The following is a 14332-nucleotide window of genomic DNA, read 5'->3' as shown; positions in this document are numbered from 1 at the left end:
GGCGCCAGGTGTGTGCTACCTGCACCACGTGGGGCGGGGGGCGGGCAGGTGAGGGCCGCGGCCCCGCGCGGAAAAGCCCGCAGCCATTGCGCGCTTCCCAGGGGTGTAGCCGGCGTGGGAGCGGCCGCCGCCCGCCCCGGGAAGGAGCGGGGGTGGGAAAGGGGGCAACTCCGCGCCTCCCCCGCGCCAGGTCCTCGGGGAGCGCGGCTGCGGGTGGGGGCACCCTCGCTCGGAAGCGCCTCGGGCAGGGAAAGTTTCTGGCCTCTTCTCTTCCCCCTCCCCCCCCTTCGTTTCCCCCTTTTTTCCTCTTCCCCCCTCCCTTTTTTGTCCTTTCCACTGGCCCGGTGGCACCATGACGGCGTCTCCCGACTACCTGGTGATCCTCTTCGTGACCACGGCGGGCACCAACGGAGCAAAGCTGGGCTCGGATGAGCGAGAGCTGCTCCAGCTCCTGTGGAAAGTGGTGGACCTGAGGAGTAAGGAGGTATTTTTTTCCCCAAAGGGGGAGCGCCCCGACCTGCTGCTCCCCTTGGCCCCTGCCGTGCTGGGTACAGGCGGGGCGGCCCCAGCGCTGGGCTGGCGGTGGGTGCCCCAGGCTGGAGCAGGCTCTGGTGGAGGGCAGGGGCCGGTGCTGCAGGTGGGGACCTCCAGCCCGGGGAGCTGACTCGCCCCTCCTCTGCTTTCTCTGGAGCTGGGGCACCTGCACGACGTGCTGGTCCGGCCCGACCACCCGGAGCTGACGGCTGAGTGCCAGGAGATCACCCAGGTGGATGTGGAGAGCCTGGCACTGGCTCCACCGCTGGAGCAGGCGTTGAGACAGGTGACACTGGGCGCTGGTCTCCCGTTGGGGGCTCCGCGGGGGGTAGAGGCAGCGTTACCGGCCATTTGTCCCTTCCACCACCACCACTGGGGCAGCGGAGCCTGGCACAGGGGCACCACAGATGCGTGTGGGCCAGGGAGCCTCGTCTGCGGTGGGCTTTGTGGGGATTTCTCCCTTGCGTTTTGCTCACCCACCTTGGGAGGGACTGAACCCAAGAGAGGGAGGTCAGGGTCAGGCCCCTACCCTGGTCTCCTGCCCTGCTGGACCCTGAGTCTCAGCTGAAGGCGAGCCCCAATCAGTGTTGGAAGAGGCCAAGTTTAGGTGCCCCCTGAAACGGCTAGGTGGTGGCAGGCCCTGCTAAGGCTTGTGGTGGCTCAGCCGTCCCGGGAAGGAGACAGTACTGAAGCCTCTGGATACACAGGGAGGTGCGCATGATCCTCATGCAGGGCAGGGCTGAAAGCCTGTCTCCTTTCCAATGTGCTCCAGTGCCCTGTCCGAAAGGCTCTTTGGCCCCAGCACTCCCTCAGCCCTCTGCAACCAGCTTTATGTCTCCTTGCAGTGCTCTTGCAAATGCTCCTGGAAAAGGGTGTTTTCCTGTGATGTGGACTGTGTGGCCACTTCTCAGTAGAAGGGGGGGAAAGGGGCAATTTCCTTGTGAAGACAGTTATCATGAAAGTTATCATGTGCTTAGCTAGTAAGAAACAAATCTACAAAAGTGAAGGATTAGGCTCACACAAAAAGAAATTACAGCTCCATGTTCCTGCTGCCCAGGAATAACGTGTTACCAACTGATGACACTGCCTAGCGCAGCACCTCTCATCTCTTTTACATGTATGTCTTTTGTTATTCCTGCTTTCAGTTTAATCAGTCCGTGAGCAATGAGCTGAACATCGGTGTAGGTACTTCCTTCTGTTTCTGTACTGATGGACAGTTGCACATTAGGCAGGTTCTGCACCCTGAAGCTTCCAAAAAGGTATGTACTTGTAGCTTAAATTTGACTCTTAGCGTGCTTTATATGTTTTCTTGCAAAACTGATCAACTTCTCTTTAATATGTGGGTGCCTCTACGCAACCGTAGGACAAACTGCTCATATGTTAATATGCTTGCCAGACTAAAGAGGCTGTCCACGTGGAAGGCATAGGCAATGCTGTGTGCTTATGTAGCCCTGAGATGCCTTTTTATGTTAAATCAGAAGAAAGACTTTCTTGAATTAAGTGTTTGAGAAAGGAGCAATGCATTAACAGAGTACTTGTAGCTCCTGCACCTGTAGGAGCCACAATGGGTTAACAAGCGTGAATTTGGAAGTGTTGCCAAAGAGTTAACCACCTTAATCGTAAACTGCATTTTGAAATTTTATGTTCACCTTTAGCTTTATCAACTTTCAATCTTTCTGTATTCAGTTGACGCTCTGAGGGCGGTGCTCATGCGTGTAAGGAGCTGAACAGTAGTTTGAGGCAGGCTGTGGGTGATGACTAGTCCTGTAGTCTAGAGTTTTCTATAACTTAAGAGTTGCCACATCACTAACAGTGTTATGAGGTCCTACCTGCTTTTCATTAGTGATAGAGTTGCAGCAATATGCCGAGCCTCTAGTCCTGAAATAACTGCATCAATATTAATAACATCTCATTTTGTGGTTTGCTATGAACGTGCATTGCTCTGTAACTGAGCTGTCCTGCTCCTCTCATTGCAGCTGATCTCTCTGCCCATCAGTTTGCTGTTTCATCTTTGAAGGGGCACTGCTGCAAGTCTGTGCTGTTACAAAACTGATATTGGATGAGTTGGTGCTCTTAAGTATTTATACCTTTGAAGGTTTAGAAGAGAAACAGCATGATACATAGTGAAGGGACAGTCCTTAGATATGTAACTTGTAGGGTATAATGTGAGACAATGGGGAAACGGGTTTTTAACTGACGTTCTTGTCACTTGTAATGGGTATGTGTTTTATACAGTTAATCTTTCCATGCAGTTAAATTACGTGGATAAAAGAAGGAAAAACTGCTACAATTATTACAATTACAATTATTACTGCTACAATTATAAGTTAGTTTGGTGTCTGGGATAGGCATCCTTTTTCTGTATTATCACAGGGTCACTGATAGGAATCAAATCTTCATCAAAATCTTCTGTTGCTGTTTCATTAAGAGTTATTCATTTGAAATCTGCTCTGTGCTGCCTATAGATTAAGTAAACCAGATGCTTATGAGACCTGTAATAGGTCTTTGATGAATACCCTAATCTTGAGGTTGGGGTGGGGGATCACTAAATTCCAGATAGGCAGAAATCACTAGGCTCTTGAGAATATATTTATTTCTTTTAAGATGCCCAGTCTGAATCAATCTAGCAGCTCACGATATTCGGAGAATGAATTGGCATCAACTCTTCCAACTGAATGTCGGTGAAGTACAAAACTTGATCTCTCATGGAGGAAGACAAATAGCCATGCTAAAACTAGAGCAGGAAATCTTGGCAAGCACACCTGCATTTTCATAAGTTTGTCTTTAAAGAGTATCGTTAGCATATGGACAGGTGCATTAGGCAAAGATAAGCTCTAATTTTCTCAAAGCGGAACTTGTTTTAGAGCCTAAACTTCTCTCTTTGGGCTCCCTAAATGTGCTTTCACGTATCCTGTCATTCTGTTATAATGCCAAGAAGCTAGCTAGTTGTTAAATCACAGAAAGCCCTTACTTTTGGTCTAGAGAGGCACTGCAGGCAACAAACAGTCAAGTGGTATACGAAGTATTGTGTCTCTGGGGAAGCTCTGGGGTGAAGAGCCAACTGAAGGAGTAGGGTTTTGTGTTAAACAGCTTCCCCCAAGTCTTCTCCATGTCTTCTCCTTCCCACCCCCAAAAAAATGAAAATCATGTGGTAGATGTAGTGGTGGGGCAAAAAGGGTTTTATTGACTTCCAGTGGGCTACATAACTTGCTCCTGGTTTCATACACTGCAATTAAAGCAGTTAACCACGCATAGACTGACAACTTCTGCACCATATCAAACCCTCATCTGCACACAGTCGGGGTTTGTTGTTGTTGTTGTTTTCTTTCTTTTTTTTTTTTTTTTTAAGGGAATAAATATTTGAAGTGTGACTATTCTCTGAAAACTCAGCCTTGTCTATAAACCAAAACATCTTCTGCTAGTCTTGCAAAATTTGCTTGGCTCTATAAACTGAACTGAGTGCCCTCTGGCTTTTTACAGTTAAAATTGGAATCAAGAATTGATGATAAATGTTGGAATAGCAGGCATTTGCTCTCCTACATATATATTGGATTTGAGGCACTAGTAATAATAGCAAATGTTTCTCTGGCAGTGAAAAAGCACATTTCTCCTTTTAAACCACGTAGGGAGGAAGCTGCTTAAGCAGAAAAAGTTTATAAGCATGCTTATGTGGCTAAGAAGAGCTATGTGAGTTTCTCTGTAGCAAAGGCTGTTTGTGTTTCCTACCCATTATAAGGAAATTGTTAGAAAGCTTGGTATCTAATGACAAAGTAGATTAAACTCACCCTAGCTGACAGTCGTTACTTTGTCCTTTTACAGAATATCTTACTGCCTGAATGCTTCTACTCCTTTTTTGACTTGCGGAAAGAGTTCAAGAAGTGTTGCCCTGGCTCACCTGACATTAGCAAACTCGATGTTGCGGCCATGACCGAGTGTATCCTTTTAACAGTGATGGTGTCTACTGCTGTTACAGCTTTGGCGGAGTTTTAGGACAGGTGTGTGAGTAATGCCTGCAACACATGCTTGGGGGTGGTATAACTTTAATGAGTGACTTGGAGCTGTACTGAGCTTTCTCACAAAGATAAAGATAAAAACATATGCGGATACATGCTCCCATGGGGAAAATCCTGTATTTCTTCTTGATTTCTGTACATTTTCTTTATTACCTTTTATAGTTTTGTCTCTTTAAACTTTGCAGTTTTGTGTAACTGGCATATTTGTTCAAATAGCTGATACTTTAATATTAAAGTTGTGAGATTGCTTGTTGCATCAGTTAGATTTTTAGGTAAATGTTGGGAGACCCTCTTAATTTTTAGGAGGGGGAACGGTTATTCTTGGTGTGAACTTGTAGTTAATATTTGATTTCAGGAGTTAACCTAAGGCAGGGATTCTGTTGTCACATGTGGTATTCAGTCTCATGGAAGCTGTACATGTTACACTTAGCAAGGTGAGGCTGGGCTGGCAGTAAGATGCAGTCAGTAACATGTTTCCACTTCCAGTGATAGGGATGTCTAAAATTACTTTCTGAATAGTCTTAAGCGGTCTGTAGCCTAGTCCTGTCTGTCTCTTTACTAGTCTTAGCTCAGTTTTGTTTGCATGCCATGTACAATTACCAAATCCAAAACTGGGGCTGTGAATGGTTTTTAATAACTCTTTTTCTCTGCCTAGCTTATTGTGTCCATAGAGTGGTTGCTATTAAGAGCTGGTATTTTTCAGACTCAAAAGTCTGTGGCTTCTGAATTATTTTGACCTTTCACTGTAGGACTAGTATTGCCTGGGCTTTGTACCTGTGTCGGGGGGCATAAAATATCTATGTATGTGTGGATCGTTTGTGTTTAACCATAAGGTTGAATACTGGAGGCTGTCTGCTCTGCTTTGGCATCTGCAAGTTAAGATTAAACTCCCCTAGTGAAGGAGCAGAAATCAATTCTCCCCTTACTCTGAAGTAAAGCAGTACACTTAATGTAGGAGTGTGAATTTTTATGTAGAAAAGTGAAATAAATACTTGTGTTGCATAGTCTAGAAGCTGGATGATGGAGATTTCTTACAGTTATGGTCAAAAAAACTTAATACATTGTTTAGGGATGCTTTGACATGAGCTGGAGAAGTTAAAGACAATGAACTACTTCGGCTGTTTTGGAAAGATGCCTTTGCTTTCGCCTTGTGTGAATGTCTGGTGTACGTCTTGCCACTGTGGAGACAGTCGTATGACTGTAGCCACCTGGAGCGCCCCTGGTCAGCTAAGGCACAGTGACAGACTGTACTCCCTGCCTGCTGGGAGAGGGGAGCAGGCCACCCTGCCTTACCTGACTGTCAGGAAGCCCCTGAAGAGTCAGTACCATCTGAGGGTGGTTTTGGCAGTTGCCAGTAGTATTTCCTCCAAGTTCCTAGAGTCTTGGTCAGTCTATCCAAATGCTCTCAGCTTGAGTCTGAATTCTGGATGTGATATGCTGCTTATGGTATATAAACCTAAACAACTGTGGTTTGTCTTGTTTTGTGACTGCTGATGCTCTTATCTGTAAGCTTGCTATGTTGATGCAACGTGGCTGAAATTAACTGTCTCTGCCCTATATTTCTTGAGAGTGTTGGGGATGGAGGATGCAGAGACCAAAAAGATAAAATAATTTGTGTTTTCCTTTTATTGACAAATATGATAATTTTCTTTCTCCTCACCTTGCTGAAATGTACAAACTTAATCTCCTCGGTGTCAGAAGCTGTATAAGTTAATTGCATTCGGAGAGTGGATGTGCATGTAATGTTTGCAATGAAAAAAAAATTGTTGAAGTAGGTGCTAAGTCTAAAGACTAGTTCAAACAGTTATGTGCAGAGATTCCCCCCCCCCGCCCCCCTTCTTCATGTAGGTGAGACAGCTACTTTCCTCCTGAGACAGTTACGTAGCAAAGAAAAGGAAATGTCTAAATGAAAAGTAACTTGGATTTGAAGTCGATATGCTGGGGTGGGGGACACAAAAGCAAATTAAAAACAAATGGAGTAGGTTGAAATGAAGTCGCAGATTAGTGCCCAGAATCTGACCAAGCTCTTGTTATTCTTGCAGGAAGTGCAGATCTTCCACCCGGTAGCTAAAGGGGCTGCATGAGTGGAATCTTCCATGATTTGTGCCTCACAAACTATACTGGACCAGATTTGTTAGCATTTGGTGGGGAAAGAAGGTTTTGGTTTGGGAGTAGGGTACTGACTAGAGATGCAGAAGACCTGCATTAGCAAACTGGTAGGAGAAGGAGTAGAATGATTTTTGGGCACATCCCTTCATCTACTTACATCTCCATTTACCTGCGTGTAAGATGGTCGTGATCAGTAAGAGGAACCTTGTGTGATATGAGAGAGTTAGGGGAAAGCTGGGTATTATTGTCTTCCAAATGCTTTTATTTTGACAGGTAGCATTTCATTAAACAACAAATTACAGGCAAATGGAGAATGTACTGTATTGCTCCCAACAGTCAGGGGAAATAACTTCCTACTGTACAGTCATTCAAGATAAATATTCCAGTGTATAACACACTGGGTAGTTGGTGCTTGGCTATGTATTTATTGCAGACGAGGCAAGCACAATCTTGAAAAAGAACATAGAGATATTAAACCGAATAATTGGCTAGGTTATTTTTCCTTTAGAAAGTACTTCTGGGCCTTACTCTTTCAGCAAACTACTTGAAATTGTGTACAGCAATGAAACCATTCCAAATCCAAGAGCTCAGGTGAAAGCTTTACATTTTCACCCTCCCTGTCCCCCTCTCCCCTCCTCCCAAATTATAAATTTAATGTACAAACAGCTACTGATTTCTTTTAATGCAAGGTAAGGGAATGTTTAAAATGCTGTGGAATTTGAGGGACCGAGGAAGAACGGAGGCTAGTTGTAACTGTTATCTCTGAGTGCTACTGCTTTCTAACTTAGTCTCAAAACAGTTTTTGGTGTAGGATACAGTCTTCTGCCAGACTTTCCTTAGTCAGTATTGTGTAAGAGTAGCAACAGCAGGACAATTATGAGAAATTTCGAGTAACAAAAAGAACTTGAGAAAAGTGATCATGTTCTGGCAGAGAAAGAAACTCAGGTCTGTTGAAATCTTTTTTTTTTTTTTTAAACATATATAAGTATACAAAAGGAGCAGGGTTGTTCTTGCACCCTCTGTACCTCCCATACTTGCTGCACTTCTTGATTTGCAAAGCTTGCTGAGCCAGTTTTCACCGCTGCGAGTGCCTTCAGGGTGGAGTGAACAAAGCTTGCATGACTATTCATATTCAGTCTGCAGAAGACTCATCCTTTGCCTCAAGATTGGGTGTGCAGAAGCTATTAAATGGCAAATAGCTCTTGCTTCCTCTAGTGCATGGTTTGTTCCACTCGCTTCTGAGCAGGGTTTGTGAGGATAACTCCTTACTAGGAGTATCTGCTGGGTGTTGTCGGTAAAAACACAGGTGTACTTCAGAACAGCCTGCATAATGTGCTGGATACAATCTGAATACTGCAATACTGAAACTTGGGCTTTTTTTTTTTGTTTTGTGGTTTTTTGTTGGGTTTTTTTTGACCTGGATGTCTTGAAAACAATGATGTGGAGCACAGTTATAACCACTAGTACTTAACTCTAGCAATAAAAAGCCCATTATTGGGTATTACGTGAGAATCTTGCATATTGCTATTTGTATTTCCTGTGATAGTACCCAGGAACTGAGTAATATCAGATAACCTCTATGCAAAGTAGTATTTAAAAAGATGTAATCTTCTGACTGAAGAGACTTAAAAACAGAACAGAAGGGGAAGAGGATCAGTGCAGACCAATACTAGGTCATGTCATGTCAGCTCAGAGTTAAGTTGGTCGTTTAGTGCTTCTTTTGCCATAGTTAAGAAAGCAGTTGAGACTCTCAGAAATGGAAGAGGCAGTGGTAGGGAAGAAGTCTTGGAGGGCACTGGCAGTGGGCAAAGCTGTGGTGACAAATCTGAGGAAATGGTTAAATGGTTTAGAAATTTCTCCCATATTATATAGGCAACTGATACAGAATGTGCTCCCCCCCCACTAACTTCCTGAGTGTTGCAGGAGGTGGTACCGCAGCTGCGCAGCAAGATTAAGAAGTTCCTTGTTTCCCATCCTGCCTTGTTACTTGGGTGCGTCTTTTGCCCATTGCTTCATTTGGAATATATGTGTGCATGCTATTGCATATAGTAGCTTTAGACAGTCAGGTGTGTTTTCTAACAGTTTTTCAAATGTGAACTTGGATTTATCCACTGTAGTCAACTCTTTCCAGCTGCCCAGGAGAGGCAACCTTTAAATATCACTGTACACACACACGTGTGTGGCCTCCTATCCCTTCACAGAAAAAGGGGTGTGTTTTATAAAAACTATTCCATTAACAGCTTTTTCCAAGGTGTCCATAATTTCCAGTGCCTCCATTCATAGGAGTCCATCTGTATGTAGTCAGTCTTGTTCATTAGAATTCAGGTTTTCACTTAGTTAATGTTATTATTACCGTGCTCCTTTACAGATGCAGAAAGCTATCAATTTTCTTCTTCAATCTTGCCTAAAAGCCTTGCTTCTAGCTAATCAGAGACGAAGGTGTGAGCGATTTCTCACTCCTACTAATGTTGATGACTTTCTTCCTCCCCTCCTACTGTGTTTATATTAATCTAGTGTTCCTTGGCACAGCTGACTCCCTGTGTCTGAACACCTGGTACCAACTTCTGTCAGCATTAGGGCGTTTTTAGGAACTGTATCTCCTGTTGATCAGTGTTTTCAATGAAAATGTTTTCTGAAGAAAATGAACGAGGGGTGGGGAAATTGTTTGTTTTTCCTTTTGTGATAGTCTTGCTTCAGATTCCCAGCTCCTTCGCACTGCTGCATTCCCCACTCTGGCGGCTGATTGCTTGTAGGCATCTTTGGCTCTGCAAAAAGGAAATATTGAAGTGTCTCTTCAGTTTTGACAGCACATTGTAGCAGCCAAGCGCACGTGTGTGCACATGTACATGCATGTCCCCTGCCGTAATAGCTATTGAAACTCCTGCCCAGTTTCTCTTGGCTTTGACAGAGGAGTGATAGCATTTCCAAAATCTTCATAAAAATGGTCAGGCAGGAGCAGGGTTCCAATACCTGCATCTTCAGCAGCTTCTGGTTCCCTGGATGGGCAGCAGAGCCTTTGCGCAAATGCAGCGCAGAGCTCTTGGATGCTGCAGGGGGAAGGGTGTCAGGAAAAGGAGGAGAAGCACTCCTCTGCTCTGATACACCAGGTGCCCAGAAACATCTGTGTGGTGCTGATTAAGCACCCTCTCTGCAAGGGAGTCTTTGTGGATTATTTGTCGTCTTGTCAACCCCCCTTACCCAAGGGGTAGGGAAGGAGATGAGCTTGAGTGTACAGCTTAGGAAGAGATACTGCAATGGAGAAGTTTCTTGTTGTCATAAATATGCATAGTGTCTTAAACTGCTTTGGGGTTGTTGCATGTGGTTTGTTCAGGATTTTCAGTTTGGTTTTTAAGAAAACCTTTTAATGTTCTCACTACTTTACTCCAAAGAAGGTACTGGGAGGGAGGGTAATGGCTATGCTAGCAAACTGTGTTTAGTCAAGCAGCTGGGGGGGAGGAGTCACTGGTTTAAGTTTTCTTTTTTTAAACTATGACAATTCACTTAAACTTCAAGTGTTCTTGTAAGACTAAGCACCATCCTCTTACCTTCCATACTCCAATGCACACTTAAAACCAACAAAGCCTCAAAATCAAATTAGCCTCAAAGTGTATTGTGTTGGCACAGCAGCTTTCCTTCCCTTGCTGTGGAAGAGAAGTTCATTAATTCAGTTGAAATTATTTTTCATCTCACAACAAGATAACAGTTAAACTCCAAAAACAATTAAAAAAATAATGTTTTGTAGGAGTGACTTGCAGTCATCCCACAAATAATAGGGAAGACTTTTTATTTTACAGTGAAATTTGTGCTGTCTCCCCTGTTGATGAGGCGATAGGACAAAGCTGGTGTGTGGTGTCTGTTTCTAACAGAAGCTGCTGTTCTGTTCCCTGCCCTTCAAGTAGGCATCTGCCAACTCAAAAATCTGCTCAGCTCTAGGTAGAGAGAACTGTTTTTCTTTTAGGAGGATCCTTGCTATCTTGGACTGAGAAGCAACTTTTAAGCACCAAGATGCAGACTCTTCTGAGCTCTTGAAATGTGTCTAATGTAGTTTTGTGGGAATGTGGGCAAAGAATTGGTGCATTTCACTGTTTTGAATGTCTTGCATTACTGTACTGCCATGCCAGGATAGGTCTTGTTTAAGAAACTCTTTCACTTTTGCTCTAAAGTCTTGATGCAAAGTGATAAAAGAAGTCAAAAAAGCAAGTCCTATTCCCAGACTGCTTTATATTTCACTTCTTTTTCTGTACTTGGCTTTTTTACCCTACACGCCTCAAAGGAGGAGATGTGGGTAGAAAAGACCTTTTTAAAAATTCGCTTTGTAAATGATGGAGTTGCAAGTAATCTTACAGTCCTGTAGCTTGGTGTTAGAGAGGGGCAAATATGACAGGAAGCGGGAGAGATACCATAGTAAACTCTGTTTAAAATTGTGTGAAAAAAGATGGTATGTGCAACTTAAATCAGACTCCCTTTATGAACGTGGGGGTTTATATCTGGTCGTTCTGCAGCCTGTCTTCCCAGGGCAGAACATTTCCTGCTCTCTATTGGCAAGAGAGCTTATCCTTGCTATCATCTTCCAAAATCCTTCAGACTGATGCTCTATTTTGTCTCTTGGTTATCCACAATGGTGCAGTCTTACCAGATTCTCAAAATGCTTCTGCGTAACAGCAAAAAAATTAGGTTGTAATTTCTAATAGGCAAGGCTTAGACAAGGTGCCATTTGTGAATTTTGTCAAAGTGGTGAGCAAGGTATTTATTCTACTTTGGGATTTACTTGTTCAGAAAGCATGTGGTATATCCTCCTATTTCTGGAGCTTCTAGTTGATGGTTTGCTTCTCCTCCTTCCCCAAATCTTCCCCTAGAGATTAAAGATGATGTTAATTAAAGAGGACAGGACTCCAGTGTCTTATGCATGCAAAAGTGTATCTGTCTGTCAAACATGCATAATGCATGAGTGTATTAAATATATATGTGCTTATTATGGGGTCTCGTGTCCCCAGACACTTTCTGGAGTGACCTCACACTCCCGCAGGTGGCAGTAGTTAGAGGCCAAGGCAGAACAGCTAATGTATCCCAGCAGGAAAATGGATTAAACCTTCCCCTGAGAAGCGACTTACCATCAAGGATAACATGAAAGCTTGTTGCTCTAGCAGGAAGCCAATTAGAAACCTGTTTGGTGATGATTGACTTAACTCCAGCGTAAAGATTTAAATCTTGACAAGAACAGTCCAGCGTTTCCCTATGGAGGCTCTCAAGTTGAAGATATGGGGAATATTATTTTAACACTAATATCTGAACCATACAGTAAGTGATTGTGATGAACGAGTTTTCTATATTGCTTGCTTGGTTTTTCCTGCCTCTCTTGTATGCTGAGGAAAAAGAACATAACTTGTACTGTATTTCATAGATCACAGATTTTCAGATCCAGAAAGAGTGAACTACAAATTTGAAAGCGGGCCTTGGTAAGTACCTTCTCCCTCTTCTTGCTGCGTTCCTCTCCCCTCGCCCTGGCCCCTTTTTTTTTCCCCAAGATACTGTTTAGATAAGCTGTACTTCTTTGTATTCCTAATTTGCAAATACCTGTTACCATTATTTTATTTATCTTGCCACTGCTGTGGGAATAAATTAGATCCTTTAAGTAGGAAAGGGAACAGATATTCTGTAAGTCTATGATCAGAAGCAAGACAGTTTTCTTGGTAGGGTTCAGTGTTGCCTGTTAGCTGCTGGTAGTTCTGGGTTCTGCTAATACCTGCTTATAATGGGTGTTAAGTGTGCTGTGCTGTTAACAAAGAATGTAAGCACTTTTGCAGAAGTAACCCTATTGGTACTAACTCTTATGCTTTTCCTGCAATTTACTTCACAGTTGCTGAATACACATAATTATTTTTTTTTATAGGGAAGAAACATTTCCATAAAGACATTGCGCCAAAGATACTGTGCTACCAGTAAATTGTTTAGGCTATGATGATTGTCTCTTCCCAAATATGTTTTAAACATAAAGCTTTATCTACTTTTGATGGCTGTTTTGTTGATTTTTTTTTTTTTTTTTATGTAATCATGCTTTCATTTGTGCAAATAATACAGATTTTTCTCAGTGGTTTGCTGGATACTCCCTCTGCGGTATCAGAAGAGACTGGTATTAAACTGACCTTATTTAGATTCCCATCTTGCATGAGTACTTACATCCCTCTTCCAGATTAAGGAACTGTCATAATGGTAGATGATGCTCACAATTCTGAGCCAAAAGAAGCAAGAAAAGAATGCAACAATACTGGCAGAAAGTATCCAGTGAGATTAGTTCAGGGGTTATATTTTAGCATTGTTCTAAGTTTTTTCCCTTTCACTAACAAAATCCTGGGATGAGGTGGAAGATTCCCATCTTATTTGTGATAGCAAGCAGTACAGACTTAGGAGGCAGGGGGGAGCAGTTTGGGACAGATACCTACAGAAAGGCCACCTGAGAAATTAAAATATAAGCAAGAAACGTGATCTTCCTACAACAGGGCATACCACACTCCTTTTGTAAGAGGGAGTCCTCTGCTGCTGAACAACACTTCATCTGCTTAATCAATCCCATAGTCTCTTCTGCGCAAAAACCTGTCCTTGCAATAGCCAGAAAGGCAGCCTTGGGTAGCTGTAAGTGTTTTGTTCTGCGTGGCACTTTTAACGTGTAAGAGAACAAAAGAGACTGCATAATGACCAATTAAACCTAGCTTTCTGTGGCTGAGCTATTCCCATGCTAAATAGCCAATGTAGCCTGTAGCTATCTTAGTCTCTAGTAGCACAGTGATGGCCTGAACAAGCAATGTTAAGGCTAAACTCTTTGGGCAGGAGTCCTTTGTGTGCTGAGTGTAACCCTGAATGGATTTGGTCTTGGCTTGTGACTGGCTCTTACACACTGTCACAGTACAAATAACAAGCACTAACCTCAGTTACATCGAACTGCTCTGCTTCAGTTTCCGCTTGGCTAAGATTAGAATAGCAAGTTTAATTTTGTGCCAGTAGCCCTGTTCAGACAATGGAGAAGCAACAAACCATTGGTATGTCAGGAGTTGGGGGTAAATTGGAAACATGCTCAAAGAGATGAGAGCTCAAGGAGCAAATGTGGTGAAGCAGGAAAGGGGAGCTGGGAAAGGGGTAGCTTAACAGAGCAGATTTCCCTGAGGAGACGCGTATAGTGGCTTTGGAGGGTGGTGGCACTTAGCCATCGTTGCCCTGGCAGTGCCATCCAGCAGACGCGGAGCAGGGACAGAAGCCTGTCCCTGGAGCACAGGTGACAAGCAGGGAGGGTGGTGTGTGGCAGATGTCTCTGCGTTACTCCCTCTTTCTGTGCCTGCAGCAGCAAGATGGAACTTGTGGATGACAATGCTGTTATCCGAGCAAGAGGATTGCCGTGGCAGTCGTCTGACCAGGACATAGCAAGATTCTTCAAAGGCCTAAATATCGCTAAGTTAGTAGCTAAGAATTTACCTCTACATTTGTAGGACTGTCTGCGTCAGTCATGGAGTTTTATCTCTCTCTTGATTTAAATCCTGCAGGGGAGGTGCTGCACTCTGTCTCAATGCCCAGGGTAGGAGGAATGGGGAGGCTCTCGTGAGGTTCGTAAGTGAAGAGCATAGAGATCTAGCACTACAAAGGCACAAGCATCACATGGGGAATCGATATATTGAGGTGCGTGACAG

The 14332-nt window shown here is 43.7% G+C and overlaps 1 protein-coding gene across 2 annotated transcripts in view; it reads left to right on the top strand.

The window, feature by feature from the left end:
- The first annotated feature begins 350 nt into the window (after positions 1 to 350).
- ESRP1 (epithelial splicing regulatory protein 1) overlaps positions 351 to 14332 on the top strand; it is a 36010-nt gene continuing 22028 nt past the window's right edge. For both annotated transcript variants that reach the window (XM_087749760.1, XM_009469300.2), the window contains exons 1-8: positions 351 to 484; positions 692 to 820; positions 1680 to 1793; positions 4354 to 4468; positions 11856 to 11954; positions 12058 to 12112; positions 13990 to 14100; positions 14189 to 14321. In XM_087749760.1, coding sequence (XP_087605886.1) covers positions 353 to 484; positions 692 to 820; positions 1680 to 1793; positions 4354 to 4468; positions 11856 to 11954; positions 12058 to 12112; positions 13990 to 14100; positions 14189 to 14321 — 888 coding nt within the window. In that variant the 5' untranslated portion in view covers positions 351 to 352. The remainder of the gene's footprint in view (positions 485 to 691; positions 821 to 1679; positions 1794 to 4353; positions 4469 to 11855; positions 11955 to 12057; positions 12113 to 13989; positions 14101 to 14188; positions 14322 to 14332) is intronic.

Source organism: Nipponia nippon, unplaced genomic scaffold (genome assembly GCF_047370975.1).
Source record: "Nipponia nippon isolate SJK-2023a ecotype South Korea unplaced genomic scaffold, ASM4737097v1 scaffold_1, whole genome shotgun sequence".
NCBI classification, from domain to species: domain Eukaryota; kingdom Metazoa; phylum Chordata; class Aves; order Pelecaniformes; family Threskiornithidae; genus Nipponia; species Nipponia nippon.
This window is presented reverse-complemented; position numbering and strand designations above follow the sequence as displayed.